At 37.3% G+C, this 15,326-nt stretch overlaps 1 protein-coding gene and 1 non-coding gene across 2 annotated transcripts in view; one reads left to right on the forward strand and one right to left on the reverse strand.

Moving 5' to 3' along the window:
• Positions 1-15,326, reverse strand: part of ITGA2 (integrin subunit alpha 2) — a 105,373-nt gene that overhangs the window by 34,592 nt on the left and 55,455 nt on the right. The window contains exons 7-11 of the mRNA XM_043488539.1: positions 13,814-13,962; positions 6,107-6,257; positions 5,661-5,826; positions 3,378-3,454; positions 240-378 (exon numbers count right to left, since the gene is read on the reverse strand). Coding sequence (XP_043344474.1) covers positions 240-378; positions 3,378-3,454; positions 5,661-5,826; positions 6,107-6,257; positions 13,814-13,962 — 682 coding nt within the window. The remainder of the gene's footprint in view (positions 1-239; positions 379-3,377; positions 3,455-5,660; positions 5,827-6,106; positions 6,258-13,813; positions 13,963-15,326) is intronic.
• On the forward strand, positions 4,834-4,905 carry TRNAS-GGA. The gene has a single exon. It is a non-coding gene; the product is annotated as a tRNA-Ser (tRNA).

The following is a 15,326-nucleotide window of genomic DNA, read 5'->3' on the forward strand; positions in this document are numbered from 1 at the left end:
GAAACAGTCATGCCCCAGGATTAACAACTGCTGGAACAACCAGAAGAGATTAACGAGTCTAACATGCAGTGTTTCATTAAGTAGTTATGGGCTAAGGCCTGACTGGCAAAGAGGCAGCTGAAATATGCGTAATTAGATGACAGCTCAAGTGCTTTGCTGAACTGATCCTGAAATTCAACAAGAGACTAGTTTAAAGGAAGCAACTTAAATGTGCTGAGCCAAGTGCTGGTAGGTCTTACCTAAATATGAACTGTGATTTCTGTCTTGCAGAATTTGTTCAAACGCTTGTTTAGAAAAGATCAGATGTCCATGAAGTGTCTTCTGGACCACAGTCCCACTCCAGTCATAAGCTCCTACTGCACCCAGCATCAGAATATTCTACAATAATTGAAAAATGAGAAGCCTTAAATCACCTGTAAGGCATAAGAGTGTCGGGTGGACAAAACATCAAAACAAATGGTCTAAATTTACAGAAGAAAAATAACAAACAAACTAAGCATGATGAAGCAAAATATACATGAATTGCTTAGAAAAGAGAGACAACAGGTCAAAAATGGAATCACCTGTGCCAAGTCTACGTCATCAAACCCAGACCTTACCTAACCTAATTGCAACTTCAACCTCTCCCAGGAAGGTCGTCTTAAATGTCACTTTGGAATTCCCTGGTCAGCACTAGTGAGGTAATCACCTGAGAGACGCCTTCTGTCCCCTATGTGAAGGTGACTGTGCCTGAAACAGTCTGACCATTTCCCCTTCTGCCCATAAAAGCCTTCCATTTTCTACAGCTCCTTAGAGCATCTTTCTGTTTGCTTAATGAAATGCTGCCCAATTCATGAATCATGGTGGTGGTTTAGTCGCTAAGTCATGTACGTCTCTTACAACCCCATGAACTGTAGACTGCCAGGCTCCTTTGTCCACGGGATTTTCCAGGCAAGAATACTGGAGTGGGTTGCCATTTCCTTCTCCAGGGGATCTTCCCGACCCAGGGATCAAACCTAGGTCTCCAGCATTGCAGGCAGATTCTTTACCAACTGAGTTATGAGAGAATCCCATGAATCATTGAATAAAGCCAATTAGATCTTCAGATTCACTCAGCTGAATTTTGGTTTTTTAACAAATCATATGTTGATATATCTCCAAATTGTTTTGATACATTTTGTGCTGGAAAAGAAGCCTTCCCATGGGCTATATTACTTTGGGCTTTGTTTAGTACAACACATTTTAAAGATAAATCTGTACTACAGTACAGGAGGGGCACATAGCCATCTTCCAGTTTCCATGCAAAGGCGCACATCTGTAAATGCTGAACAGTTGTAAGCCTTTAGAAAGCAGTCAAGAAGGGAGCCTCTGGCCTAACGTGTTCCTAAGAAGAGCTCAGGCTATGAGACACGCTCAAGAAACAGGAAGTGCTGCTGCCAGAGGAAGAGAGGTGGACACTGTTCCCCCAGACCCATGTGGTGGCCCTCTTCTGACCTGATTTATCTTCAACTTCCTTCCTCTTTCTCCTTTTAAACACTTTATTTGTTTTTTGGTGGTGCTGGGTCTTCATTGCGGTGTGTGGTTCTCGCTAGTTGCGGTGCACAGGCTTAGCTGCCCTGTGGCATGTGTGGTCTAAGTTCCACAACCAGGGATTGAACCCACATCCCCCTGCACTGGAAGGCAAATTCTTAACCACTGGACCACCAGAGCAGTCCCTTCCCTCTTTCTTCTTAACTCCTTCTCAAACGTTCCTCTCTCTCCTATCCCATCTATTTGCGAATGGCACAGCTACAGAAAGCAATTGAAGATATGATATTTCATCTATGGGAAGAAAAACAGCCATTGGTCAGCACCAGTGGGGAGGCCCAAAGAAGACAGGCCACTCGGGATTGGCTCAAAACCCAATCTGAATATTCAAAGCTATAAGTCATCACAGGAAGCAGATGGTCAGGATGGGACTTGTTTTTAAATTTTTGAAAAAATTAATTAATCAACTGATTAACTAATTAGTTAATTATTTTACTTATTTTGGCTGTGTTAGGTTGAGTTGTGGCTAGATCTTTGGCTGCTGCACGCAGACTCTCTAGCTGTGGCATTCGGGCTCTCTAGTTGTGGTGGGTGGGCTTAGCTGCTCCAGGACAAGTGAGATATTAGTTCTCTGATCAGGGATTGAACTCATGTCCTCTGCATTGCAAGGAGTATTCTTAACCACTGGACCACCAGGGAAGTCCTTATTTACAAGTTTTTGATCTTAGAAAATATCAGAGATGCAACTTTGGGGTTTTGCTGTTATTGTTTAAAATGTATTTTCTTGAAGTCTAGTTGACTTACAACATCATATTAATTTCTGCTGTACAGCAAAGTGATCCTATTATATAGACATTATTTTCCATATTCTTCTCCATTATGGTTTTCAAGGTATGATTTTGGAATGAAAAATACAAAGCCATTAAAAAAAAATAGGGAAATAAACGTGTCCCATTCTGAAGACAAGAGACCATGAAATTATGTGAATGATTGTCATAAATCCTGGACTCTGAAATCTGGGTGCAGGAAGGGGCTTCAGGGACTATACAAAATTTCAGGAAATTGTGTGAAAAATTCTTTGTGTGGGTTCACTGACTTTTTTTCTGAGGGAAAGACCATAACTTTTAGGAGCATCTCTTAACGATTAGTGATCCAGAAAATGTTAGCACCTTTTATTCTACAAAAAAACAAAAAAAACTGACCCTGGGCCTTTATTCAGCCAGTCAAATCCTGTTCCCTGAGTATTTCCCAGGGTTACCTGTCTCTGCCTCTTTCACTTTTACTACTGTTGCACTCATATCCTGAGCAGGATTAGAATCAGAGACCTGTGAAATGGATGTCTCTGAGAAAGAATGGACTTCCCTGAGCTAAGATGTCCCATCTCACTCTTTCCCTAACTCCTGACTCTTTCAACTATTTTTCTGTCTCTGCTGTTAAAAAACAGGTATTCAAATAACTCAGAATTCAACCATGACAGTGATGATAAGAGTTTGTGTTTTATTTACTTATTTTTTTAAAGAGTTTGTGTTTTAAGCAAACTTTTCCAGCAGTTGATTGATACAGAGAAAATTCCTACAGTAATAATACCTTGAGTTAATATACTGCCTGTCCCCTGGAGCACTCAAAGGCTTTCTTGTATATTATCATTTTTTTCCATTAAAAAAATCCCTGTAAAATAGGGTATGGAAGGCATTATTAACCTCTGTTTTTTAGATGATAAGCCAGCAGCACAAAGAGTCTAAACGACTATGACTAGGAGTGAGAACTGATGATCACTAGATGGCTGTTTTTCCCATTTCAGGACAAGGCTACTGGGTCCAGAAGTGTCAAGGCAAATGACAGCATGCCTGGAAGTTATCTGATATACACACATTTTGAGGGGAGTATTCCGCGCTGAATCCCACTTGTGACATTTCCATTTGGAAGTTGTCTCCTCCTTGAACTGTACCTGGGAAATAGCAGTTTCAAAAATTATATCACTGTTACCGATTTTAAATCAAAGTTTCAAACACGGGTGCCTATACACACACCCATGGTTCTGATGTCCACTCAAAAGTACAGAGTTGCCAGATTCTGAGAGGGAGGAATCTCTAGGGAAGTGTTCTAACACATGCAGAAACCCACAATGCTTCCCAGGTAGTATCTGAAGTTGGCATTAATCTTGATTGTGCATTAATGTATTTTTTGGTATACTATGAAATTCCTGATATCAAGAAACACTCAACATAGGGGATGAGGTAAGATGAAAACTGACACGATTATCTTTTCTTTTTTAAAATGATTGTTACTTGCTAAAGACCTAACTGAATTTTTAGTTTTTAAATATTGGTACTAATAAATGCACATATATCTCAGATACAGTTAGAGGAGCCAGGCAATTGATCTGTGGTGAAGACTGTGTTGACAGATATTTGGATTTGGCTTCAGGAACCAGGATTCAAGATTGAGTAGGAATGTTACCAATTTGGAGGTTGGTCCAAGTTCTGCATATGTGCTTACCTCTGACACTAGCACCCTAAGACTCATTTAGAACTCTTTTTCCATATAGGGCAGCCAAAGTGGTTACATTTCACTAATCTTCACAAAAAGGAAAGTTTGTGGACTGTCACATTAATGTAGAGAAGAATAAAAATGTTTGGATAGATGCTTCCCATGGATAATCAGGAGATAAAGATTTGACTATAGGGATTAATACTTAATCTATCAGGAGATAAAGATTTGACTATAAGGATTAATACTTAATGTATGCATTCCCTTTGATCATAGCAGATGCTCAATAAAATATTCACTCCATTGCTGAGAGTTATTTGGGTTAACCATCAGGAACTAGGATTTGGGTCATGTGGGACTTTTTACCAACTGGGAATTGTTTTCTAGTCCTCCTTACAGTGAGGTCTTAAACATATGATATTTCTACAGTGACTAGACCTCCCCAGCCACAGAAGTAAATTATTATATATCTGGTAAATGTTTCCTCAAAATCTGAACTATTAAAAATCTTCACTGTATTTTTCTAACCTAAAAAGTATACATACTTACTGCAAACAAATTTAAGAATTTCAGTGTAAATTATGGAAGCAGTATAAAAAGGTAAAACTATTTATGATTATAATAGATTGTACGACATTGCTGCTCCCAAAGATTATACAATTTATAATCTTATCAATAGTGTATGAGCTTCTGTGCTTATCCATAATCTCCCTAAGATTAAACATTACTAATCTTTGTTGTCTTTTAGGCACAAAGAAACATTGATTTAATTTAAATTTTAAAATAATTAAAAATTGGGAACATTTTCCTTTGTTTATTGACCATTTGTATGGGGCTTCCCTGGTGGCTCAGATGGTAAAGCATCTGCCTGGAATGCGGGAGACCCAGGTTCGACCCCTGGGTTGGGAAGATCCCCTGGAGAAGGAAATGGCAACCCACTCCAGTACTCTTGCCTGGAAAATTCCGAGTCGCAGAATCGGACATGACTGAGCAGCTTTACTTTACTTACTTTACTTTATAAGCTATGTATTCATCATTCTTTATTTTTCTTATTGATGCTATTTATGAGTTCTCTTTGTATAAGGTATATGTGAAGTGAAAGTTGCTCAGTTGTGTCCGACTCTGAGACCCCATGGACTATAGAGTCCATGGAATTCTCCAGGCCAGAATACTGGAGTGAGTAGCCTTTCCCTTCTCCAGGGGATCTTCCCAACCAAGGGATAGAACCCAGGTCTCTCCTATTGCAGGCGGATTCTTTACCAGCTGAGCCACAAGGGAAGCCAATTAATTAAAAGAGCATGTGGTAATAAAGAATTTTTTAAGGTTTTTAAAGAACATTTTACTTTATTTTTTATTTTTTAAATTTTTATTGGAGTATAATTGATTATAATGTCATGTTAGTTTCTGCTATACAGCGAAGTGATTTAATTATATAGATATGTACTCTTTTTTAGATTCTTTTCTCATATAGGCTATTACAGAGTATTGAGTAGAGTTCCCTGTGCTATACAGTAGGTCTTTATTGTCTATTTAGACAGTAGTGTGTATATGTTAGTCCCGATCCCCCAATTTATCCCTTCTATTCCCCTTATATGCTGGTAACCGTAAGTTTGTATCCTTGAAAAAAGTTTTTGAAAGAAAATTCTGAGAAGGAGTTCTTTTACCTTCAATGCTGAAAATTTGTTCTCCAATTGTCCCAGCCTTTTCTAGTAGATCAGCTTCATCAGAGACATTGAAAAAGTGTCTTTCTGTTGGAATACTGGCAATTGCTTTAATTTCTTTTATTAAATTTTTAGTATCCAGAGCGTTTCTGTTTAAGTACCCAAGAACCTTGAAAACAGAGGAAGAGAGGAGACGGCCATCAGTGCTGTTCTTCACTTTTCCTGTTAATATTTTCTAGACTATTTTTTAACACAATAGGCCTTTTGGAGAAGTAAAACAAGCAACACTTCCATATTCTTTTGGTTGGCAGGACTCAAAGTCAGCAAGATGCTGAGGTAGAGTAAAAATATTCTTTTATATGAAGCTATGAACAGGCAATTAGAAAGTATAGTCTTAAAGGAATATTTCCCTATGAACTGAAAGACCAGTAAAAAGAAAAGCCACTTACTGCTATGCCAAACCTCAGTATATTGTCTTTGTTACACTGATCAATCACAGCTTTCAACTTTGAACCATCATGGGATTCACCATCAGTTACAACCACCATAACTTTGGTAGCACCTGGTCGTCCACCAGCAGCCGTTGAATAAGCGGTATCTCTGTGGCAGATAAAATAAAAACTCACTATCGATGGATAAAGTTAATACATGGACCTCTGGTTAGAAAAGTAACTATGAAACTGACTTCTTTGAATATAATCTATTGCGACTTAGAATTGATCTATCAATTCTGGTGATATTTTAATTATATTATATTTGTAGTTTGTAGAAACACATACAAGAATGTAAATCTCACATGGCATTAAAAATAGCTCCCATGGTTTTCATAGTGTGTGGGTATGTGTATTCACATCAGGAATCCTTAGAATTATCCTCTGCTAAGAAAAGTAAACTTATTAAAACTAATCAAGAGCAAAGATAATTCATTTTTGTCATAAATTTTACTCATTGGATCTGCATTTTTCCAATAACAAATTGCATTTTTAAAAGTAATAAATATATGTGGTAAAAGAAATCTAAAGCATTTGGAAAGCTATAAAACAAAAATTTTACATCAAGCCACTGTTTCAAAGGTAATCACTATTATCAGTTTGTTTCCTTCTAGAAAATGTTGTATATAGAGCATATATGCAAAATTTACTCCTTAAACTTTTATATGGGGACATATTCTATACAGTGGTTTTTCATTTTGATGGAGATCAGCACATACAGAACTCTCCTTTTTGTGTTTAATTGATTTCTAAATTTTCATTTAAAAAATGCTCATTTTATACAATTTTAGAGGTAAGTTTCCATTTACAGTTATTATAAAATATTGACTATATTCTCCTTGTTGTATTACATCCTTGAGCCTGTCTTATACCCAATAATTTGTGCCTCCCACTCCCCCACCTTTATATTGCACCCCCACCACTCCACTGGTAATCACTAGTTTAGAACTCTCCTTTTTTAATGGCTGTGTAATATTTCATTGCTTTGAGGAACCATAATTTATTTAATCAACTCCCCATTATTATGCATTTAGGCCATTTTTGGTTTTACAAATAATGCTATAATGAAAGTCCTTGTGTATATATCTTGGCATACTTTTTCAAATGCATCAGTAGGATAAAATCTTGGCACTGAAATTATTTGGACAAAGGATTTGCACATTTCAAATCTTGATAAATATAGTATTAAATTGTTCTTCAAACTTCTTCCAATTTATACTGCCATCAGTGTACAAAAATGCAAATTTCCCCATCTCCTTTCCTTAACAATGAGGACAATTAACTTTTAATCTGGGATACTCTTATAAGTGAGAATAATATATTATTGTTGTTTTATTATGTACTTTTAAACTATGAAGAATGATGAATATTTTTATGTTTATTAGCCATTTATATTTCTTTTATCATGAACTCTTGATTTTTCTTTACATTTGCTCGTTTTTGTTTTTCATCATTTTCTTGATCAGTAAAATTTCTGTTTATAAAGAAAATTACCCTTTGTCATATATGTTGTAAATAACTTTTTCAGCTCATTAATCATTTAAAAAATTTTAGTGATATTAATACTGTGCAGAAATTTTATATTTTTGTATAATCAAATCTGTTACTTTTTGTGTCTGTGTCTTTTATATTTGACATGTCATTTTAAAAGGGCCTTATCAAAAAAAAAATAATTAAAAAAAAAATAAAAGGGCCTTATCTATAAGACTTTTATCTTTCATTAGCCAAGTTTTCTCATAGTCCTTTAGCTGTTTCATTTTCTTAGATTTAAACTGGTGATCAGCTGAAATTTGTTTTGATTCAACAAGCAGGGATTCAGCTTTTGGTTAGCCAGGTGTCTAATAATTTTTTTCCTCTCTATTGCATTGTCTTGTTGCACATTCTTTCTGGTGTCATCATATATGTTTACCACCACCACTTACATGATGAGAATTTAAGGTCTATATTTGCTTCCATTCATCCCTCCCATCTTCAAGTTTGTGTATTCAATGCATTGAATATTTTCACCTGAAAGTGTATGGAGTTCTTTAATTCAACTTGTTTAAAACTGAGAATATCAGTTTATTTCCTAAAGCTTTTCTATATTCTATATAGCAGAATATAGAAATATTCAACCAAATTTGAATTCTTATACTCACATCAAGTAATTTCTTAAGTGAATTATACTCTTTATGACATACAGGAGAGCTCATGTCTGATTATATGTTGGCCAAGGGTAGAAACTATGCCTCATTTAGTTTTGATGACCTGTGTGTGTGTGTTAAGTTGCTTTGGCCAAGTCCGACTCTTTGCGACCCTATGGAATGTAGCCTGTCTATGGGCTCCTCTGTCCATGGGATTCTCTAGGCAAGAAAACTGGAGTGGGTTGCCATTCCCTTCTCCAGAGGATCTTCCCGACCCAGGGATTGAACCCAAGTCTCTTATATCTCCTGCATGGGCAGGTAGGTTCTTTACCACTAGCGTCACCTGGGAAGCTCATGATTATCTGCAGGGCTTGGAACAATAAATTGTAACTTTAGGCACCAAATCAAATTAGATCAATAGAAAATGGAAACTTTCACTGAAGGAGTATCAGAATTCTATTTGGTGTTGTAAAGAAACAGATCAAGAAAGAGGAGAAAGAAGAAGAAAGAGAAAAAGAATTAGATGTAATTAAATTCTGGAATGAATGAGTAAAACGTTAAGTGGTTCTCCTCACAATGGAAAGACTCCTGTTAGCTTGGAAAATAATGGTGAGAGAGGGATGACGAGGAGAAAAACAAAGTTTTGAAAAGATCATAAAAGCCATATGAGTCCCATTTTCTCAGAAAGTGCCTATTCTCCCTAAGAAGGAAGCTTGCCAGGCCCCTAGGCTCTTTCCAGGGAAAAATGCCACACCCACATTCCCTTCTAAAAATAAAGGCTCTTTACTGTTTCTAACTCCTAGGAGGCCATTTTTCTACGTCATCTTAAGTCCTCCCCTCAGCCTGCTTTACTGAACCAAGAAGGGTACTTTGCATAATAGCTGTCGGCCAGCAGCCGATGAGGTAGCTGGACTCCAAAGCACAGCTTAATGGGGACACACAAAAAAATGAGCCAAACCAATCATATCTTCTCTTGTAGGGAATCTACTCTTGAGACATATGGGGAGAGTCAGCAGTTGACAGAAGCAGCAACTAGAACACAGAATGTACTGAAAAAAGAAAGGACAGATATTACAGGAAATTCAGAAATAGAAAGGACAAGATGTGGTGACTGGCCAGATATGTGACCTAAAGAGGAGTAGAAAGAATAAAAAAAAAAAAAACCATTAAGTTTACAGTCTGAATAACGAGGGGAAAAGGCGGACAATGAATCAAAATGGCAGAGTTACGAGGAGGGGAAGGGAAAAGCACAGGGCCAGTTTAGGATGTACTCAGTTTGACAAGTGAGCCAACACTTCAAATAAGCATCAGCTGGACACCCGTGTGAATTCCGAGAGAGAGGTCAGGGCTGACGACATAGCCGTGGGGTAAGCCAGGCAGGGCTGATGGCTCATGTAACCTGAGAGTACATACAACTCCTAAGAAAAAAAGGGTTATGAAAGAAGGATTCTGTTTAGTGAAGAAAAACTAGAAAAGAAGCCAATGAAGAGGCAAACGTTGACAAAAGTTAGCAGGTTTTCTGGAAGTGTGTGGTGTCAAGGCATCTGGGGTAGAAATAGCACTGCATGCTCATTATTGTCAAATGATAAGGGAAGCTAAAGAGGATGAGGCTTGAGGCAAAACCACATTTACAGGGTGGCAGAGTCATATGTTTCAAGGATATGAAGGAAGGAACATAGATTCTTCTTTTAAGGGATTATGGCAGTGGAAGGAAGGCACAACCAGATGGCAAAGGGCAAAAAGTAGGTTTAAAGGAAGATGAACTTACTGTTCTCATTTATGTTTTTTAAACAATATGAGAATGTTTAGCACCTTTTTGGTAAAGGTATCTGATCAAATCAGAGTGAAGATGAAGGTCAGCAGTGCTAAGAAGATAGAGACACTGAGCTAAGAATTAGGAGTGTTATATAGTTATGAAATTGCCCCAGATAGTAGTTAGCCGAATGAGTCCTTCAATTCAGACTCCTATGTCATTAACACTTAAGATTCTATGGCCCTTCTTAATTTGGTTGAAGTGTCCCACTAGCTCAAGTTGTTTGTGGGTCTTAATAAATAGTAACAAACAATTGCAGATTGCTCCATTTCCAACTTAACCCAAGGTCTTTTAATTTCATTTTATTTACTTCATATAAAATATTAAAAAATCTTATAAAAGTCACAGAAATCAAAGATTTAAAAATTTTATTCCCTTTTGCCTTCTCAAAGTGTTCAAGTAAAAGAATGTTCAGACTTGTCTACTCTACTAGTTCTGATTTAAGTGTAGGTATTGCATATTTGGGTTTCCCACATGGTGCAGTAGTAAAGAATCTGCCTGCCAATGCAGGAGATGCAAGAGATGTGGGTTCAATCCCTGGGTTGGGAAGATACCCTGGAGGAGGAAATGGCAACCCACTCCAGTATTCTTGCCTGGAGAATCCCATGGACAGAGAAGCCTGGTAGGCTACAGTCCATGGGGTTGCAAAGAGTTGGACACAAAGGATCATAAGAGACTACTACCAGCAGCTCTATGCCAATAAAATGGACAACTTGGATGAAATGGACAAATTCTTAGAAAAGTATAACTTTCCAAAACTGAACCAGGAAGAAATAGAAGATCTTAACAGACCCATCACAAGCAAGGAAATCGAAACTGTCATCAAAAATCTTCCAGCAAACAAAAGCCCAGGACCAGATGGCTTCACAGCTGAATTCTACCAAAAATTTAGAGAAGAGCTAACACCTATCTTACTCAAACTCTTCCAGAAAATTGCAGATGAAGGTAAGCTTCCAAACTCATTCTATGAGGCCACCATCACCCTAATTCCAAAACCAGACAAAGATGCCACAAAAAAAAGAAAACTACAGGCCAATATCACTGATGAACATAGATGCAAAAATCCTTAACAAAATTCTAGCAAATAGAATCCAACAACATATTAAAAAAATCAAACACCATGACCAAGTGGGCTTTATCCCAGGAATGCAAGGATTCTTTAATATCCACAAATCAATCAATGTAATACACCACATTAACAAATTGAAAGATAAAAACCATATGATTATCTCAATAGATGCAGAGAAAGCTTTTGACAAAATTCAACACTCATTTATGATTAAAACTCTCCAGAAAGCAGGAATAGAAGGAACATACCTCAACATAATAAAAGCTATATATGACAAACCCACAGCAAGCATCACCCTCAATGGTGAAAAATTGAAAGCATTTCCCCTGAAATCAGGAACAAGACAAGGGTGCCCACTCTCACCACTACTATTCAACATAGTGTTGGAAGTTTTGGCCACAGCAATCAGAGCAGAAAAAGAAGTAAAAGGAATCCAGATAGGAAAAGAAGAAGTGAAACTCTCACTGTTTGCAGGTGACATGATCCTCTACATAGAAAACCCTAAAGACTCTACCAGAAAATTACTAGAGATAATCAATGAATATAGTAAAGTTGTAGGATATAAAATTAACACACAGAAATCCCTTGCATTCCTATATACTAACAATGAAAAAACAGAAAGAGACATTAAGGAAACAATACCATTCACCATTGCAACAAAAAGAATAAAATACTTAGGAGTATATCTACCTAAAGAAACAAAAGACCTATACATAGAAAACTATAAAACACTGATGAAAGAAATCAAAGAGGACACAAACAGATGGAGAAACATACCGTGTTCATGGATTGGAAGAATCGATATTGTCAAAATGGCTATTCTACCCAAAGCAATCTATAGATTCAATGCAATCCCTATCAAGCTACCAACGGTATTTTTCACAGAACTAGACCAAAGAATTTCACAATTTGTATGGAAATACAAAAAACCTCGAATAGCCAAAGTAATCTTGAGAAAGAAGAATGGAACTGGAGGAATCAACCTGCCTGACTTCAGACTCTACTACAAAGCCACAGTCATCAATACAGTATGGTACTGGCACAAAGACAGAAATATAGATCAATGGAACAGAATAGAAAGCCCAGAGATAAATCCACGAACCTATGGACACCTTATCTTTGACAAAGGAGGCAAGGATATACAATAGAAAAAAGACAACCTCTTTAACAAGTGGTGCTGGGAAAACTGGTCAACCACTTGTAAAAGAATGAAACTAGAACACTTTCTAACACCATACACAAAAATAAACTCAAAATGGATTAAAGATCTAAATGTAAGACCAGAAACTATAAAACTCCTAGAGGAGAACATAGGCAAAACACTGTCTGACATAAATCACAGCAAGATCCTTTATGACCCACCTCCCAGAATAACGGAAACAAAAGCAAAAATAAACACATTGGACCTAACTAAACTTAAAAGCTTTTGCACTACAAAGGAAACTATAAGTAAGGTAAAAAGACAGCCCTCAGATTGGGAGAAAATAATAGCAAATGAAGAAACAGACAAAGGATTAATCTCAAAAATATACAAGCAACTCCTGCAGCTCAATTCCAGAAAAATAAATGAGCCAATCAAAAAATGGGCCAAAGAACTAAACAGACATTTCTCCAAAGAAGACATACAGATGGCTAACAAACACATGAAAAGATGCTCAACATCACTCATTATCAGAGAAATGCCAATCAAAACCACAATGAGGTACCATTACACGCCAGTCAGGATGGCTGCTATCCAAAAGTCTACAAGCAATAAATGCTGGAGAGGGTGTGGAGAAAAGGAAACCCTCTTACACTGTTGGTGGGAATGCAAACTAGTACAGCCACTATGGAGAACAGTGTGGAGATTCTTAAAAAAACTGGAAATAGAACTGCCATATGACCCAGCAATCCCACTTCTGGGCATACACATTGAGGAAACCAGATCTGAAAGAGACACGTGCACCCCAATGTTCATCGCAGCACTGTTTATAATAGCCAGGACATGGAAGCAACCTAGATGCCCATCAGCAGATGAATGGATAAGGAAGCTGTGGTACATATACACCATGGAATATTACTCAGCCATTAAAAAGAATTCATTTTAATCAGTTCTAATGAGATGGATGAAACTGGAGCCCATTATACAGAGTGAAGTAAGCCAGAAAGATAAAGAACATTACAGCATACTAACACATATATGGAATTTAGAAAGATGGTAACGATAACCCTATATGCAAAACAGAAAAAGAGACACAGAAATACAGAACAGACTTTTGAACTCTGTGGGAGAAGGTAAGGGTGGGATATTTCAAAAGAACAGCATGTATACTATCTATTGTGAAACAGATCACCAGCCCAGGTGGGATGCATGAGACAAGTGCTCGGGCCTGGTGCACTGGGAAGACCCAGAGGAATCAGGTGGAGAGGGAGGTGGGAGGGGGGATCGGGATGGGGAATACGTGTAAATCTATGGCTGATTCATATCAGTGTATGACAAAACCCACTGAAATGCTGTGAAGTAATTAGCCTCCAACTAATAAAAAAAAAAAAAAAAGAGTTGGACACAACTGAGCAACTGAGTATGCATGCACCATATATTTTATATTTTTCTTTGTCTTTTCTTACTTATGAGCACTTCTATTTTATCAACATATTGACCTATTAGCATCATAACTTACCGTGCATACTGAATTGCTTTGAAGGTATTTGTAAGGTCTCCACCATATTGGAATGTCTGCGATGTTGCTTTAATCATTTCATCTTTGGATTTAAAAGTATTCAGGTTAAACACAACTCTTGGATTATTGGCATATTGAATTAACCCCATCTTTAAGAGAAAAGAAGTTTATTACAGGTTTGTCATTGTTATAAATCATTCCTATGTAACCAATATAATAAAAATCAGAAGTGCATTTATACACAGGCTGATAGCTTAAGGGAATCATTTCCAACTTTTTTCTTAAGAATAATTATTTTTCTTCCAATAGGATAACTTCCCTGTCAGAGGTCATCAGTGTACAGCAGTGGGACTTATTGACAAGCATGATAATGTGCCATTTATGTGCCATATGGTTCTCAAGAATAATAGCTGCAGCTTTTAAAGCACTGCCATATGGATGAATAGTAGAATAAAGTTCATAACAGGAAGATTTAAATAGATTTTCTAGTTACAAAAGGATATATACATGTTAACCATTACAAGCAATCATGGATGGAACATAACATCTCATCAATTGAGGATAATTATCTAATAAACAAAGAAGTATAGTTGAATACTAAGAAAAGTGACTGCTAATCAATGCAGTCAGTATAAATGTTTTCACTGTGCTGGATTTCCTTCATCACAGACGTTAGAAAGGAAGCTGCTATATGTGTGTTTGGGACAGGACATTTCTGGTCTTCAGGGAGAATGCCACTGGAGAGACTTATTTGGAAGAACCGAGATGTAGGACAACTTCTGAACAAGACGTTTGAGCACATACCAGAATCCTTTAGATCAAGGAGGTCAAACACTTTGGTTAATGTCCTTGTACTCAGCACTGAGATCACTCTCTATGCCTAGGATATGGGGCTTCCAGAATAGGAAGTGGTTATAAGGGAATCAGTGGTAAAAGAGTTGCTGAAAATAGAGGCCAGTGTGTAAGGAAGGTGGATAGGGCAAGGCCTGGATTTCTGAGATCAATCAGTTACTTTTGCCAGGAAGGCAGTTAACCAGCCTTCCTGGGAAAACGACCAAAAAAATATGATATTGTTGAACTCCTCTCTTCAAGGTAAGATGTAAGACTTGAGAGAGAGAGGAAAGGATCAAAAATAACTCTAAGAATCTCAAAATCTAAGCTGAGAGGAAGACAGTGGTGACCCCTGACACAGCCCCACAACTTCTGTGTGAGAGGGAGGAAGGTGGAAGAGATGTGGTAGATTAGGGCTTACAGAAAGGTCACATTTAGGTTCGAAGAAAAGATGCTGAGTAAAACCACCTTTAGAGATGAAGAAGATGCATTGGGGTTGCAAGATAGAAGAGGAAGGTCAGGAATTCCCCATGGAAACTATTAAAAACAGTAAGTCACGTTACAGGGGTAATTCATTTAGAGACAGAAAATAATCAGATACAGATGAAAACTTCTCTTATGAGGGGTTTTAACAGTGATGTTCTCTAGAAACCAGTACGATACTTAGTCTTATTTAACAGAA

Source organism: Cervus canadensis, chromosome 16 (assembly GCF_019320065.1).
Source record: "Cervus canadensis isolate Bull #8, Minnesota chromosome 16, ASM1932006v1, whole genome shotgun sequence".
NCBI classification, from domain to species: Eukaryota; Metazoa; Chordata; class Mammalia; order Artiodactyla; family Cervidae; genus Cervus; species Cervus canadensis.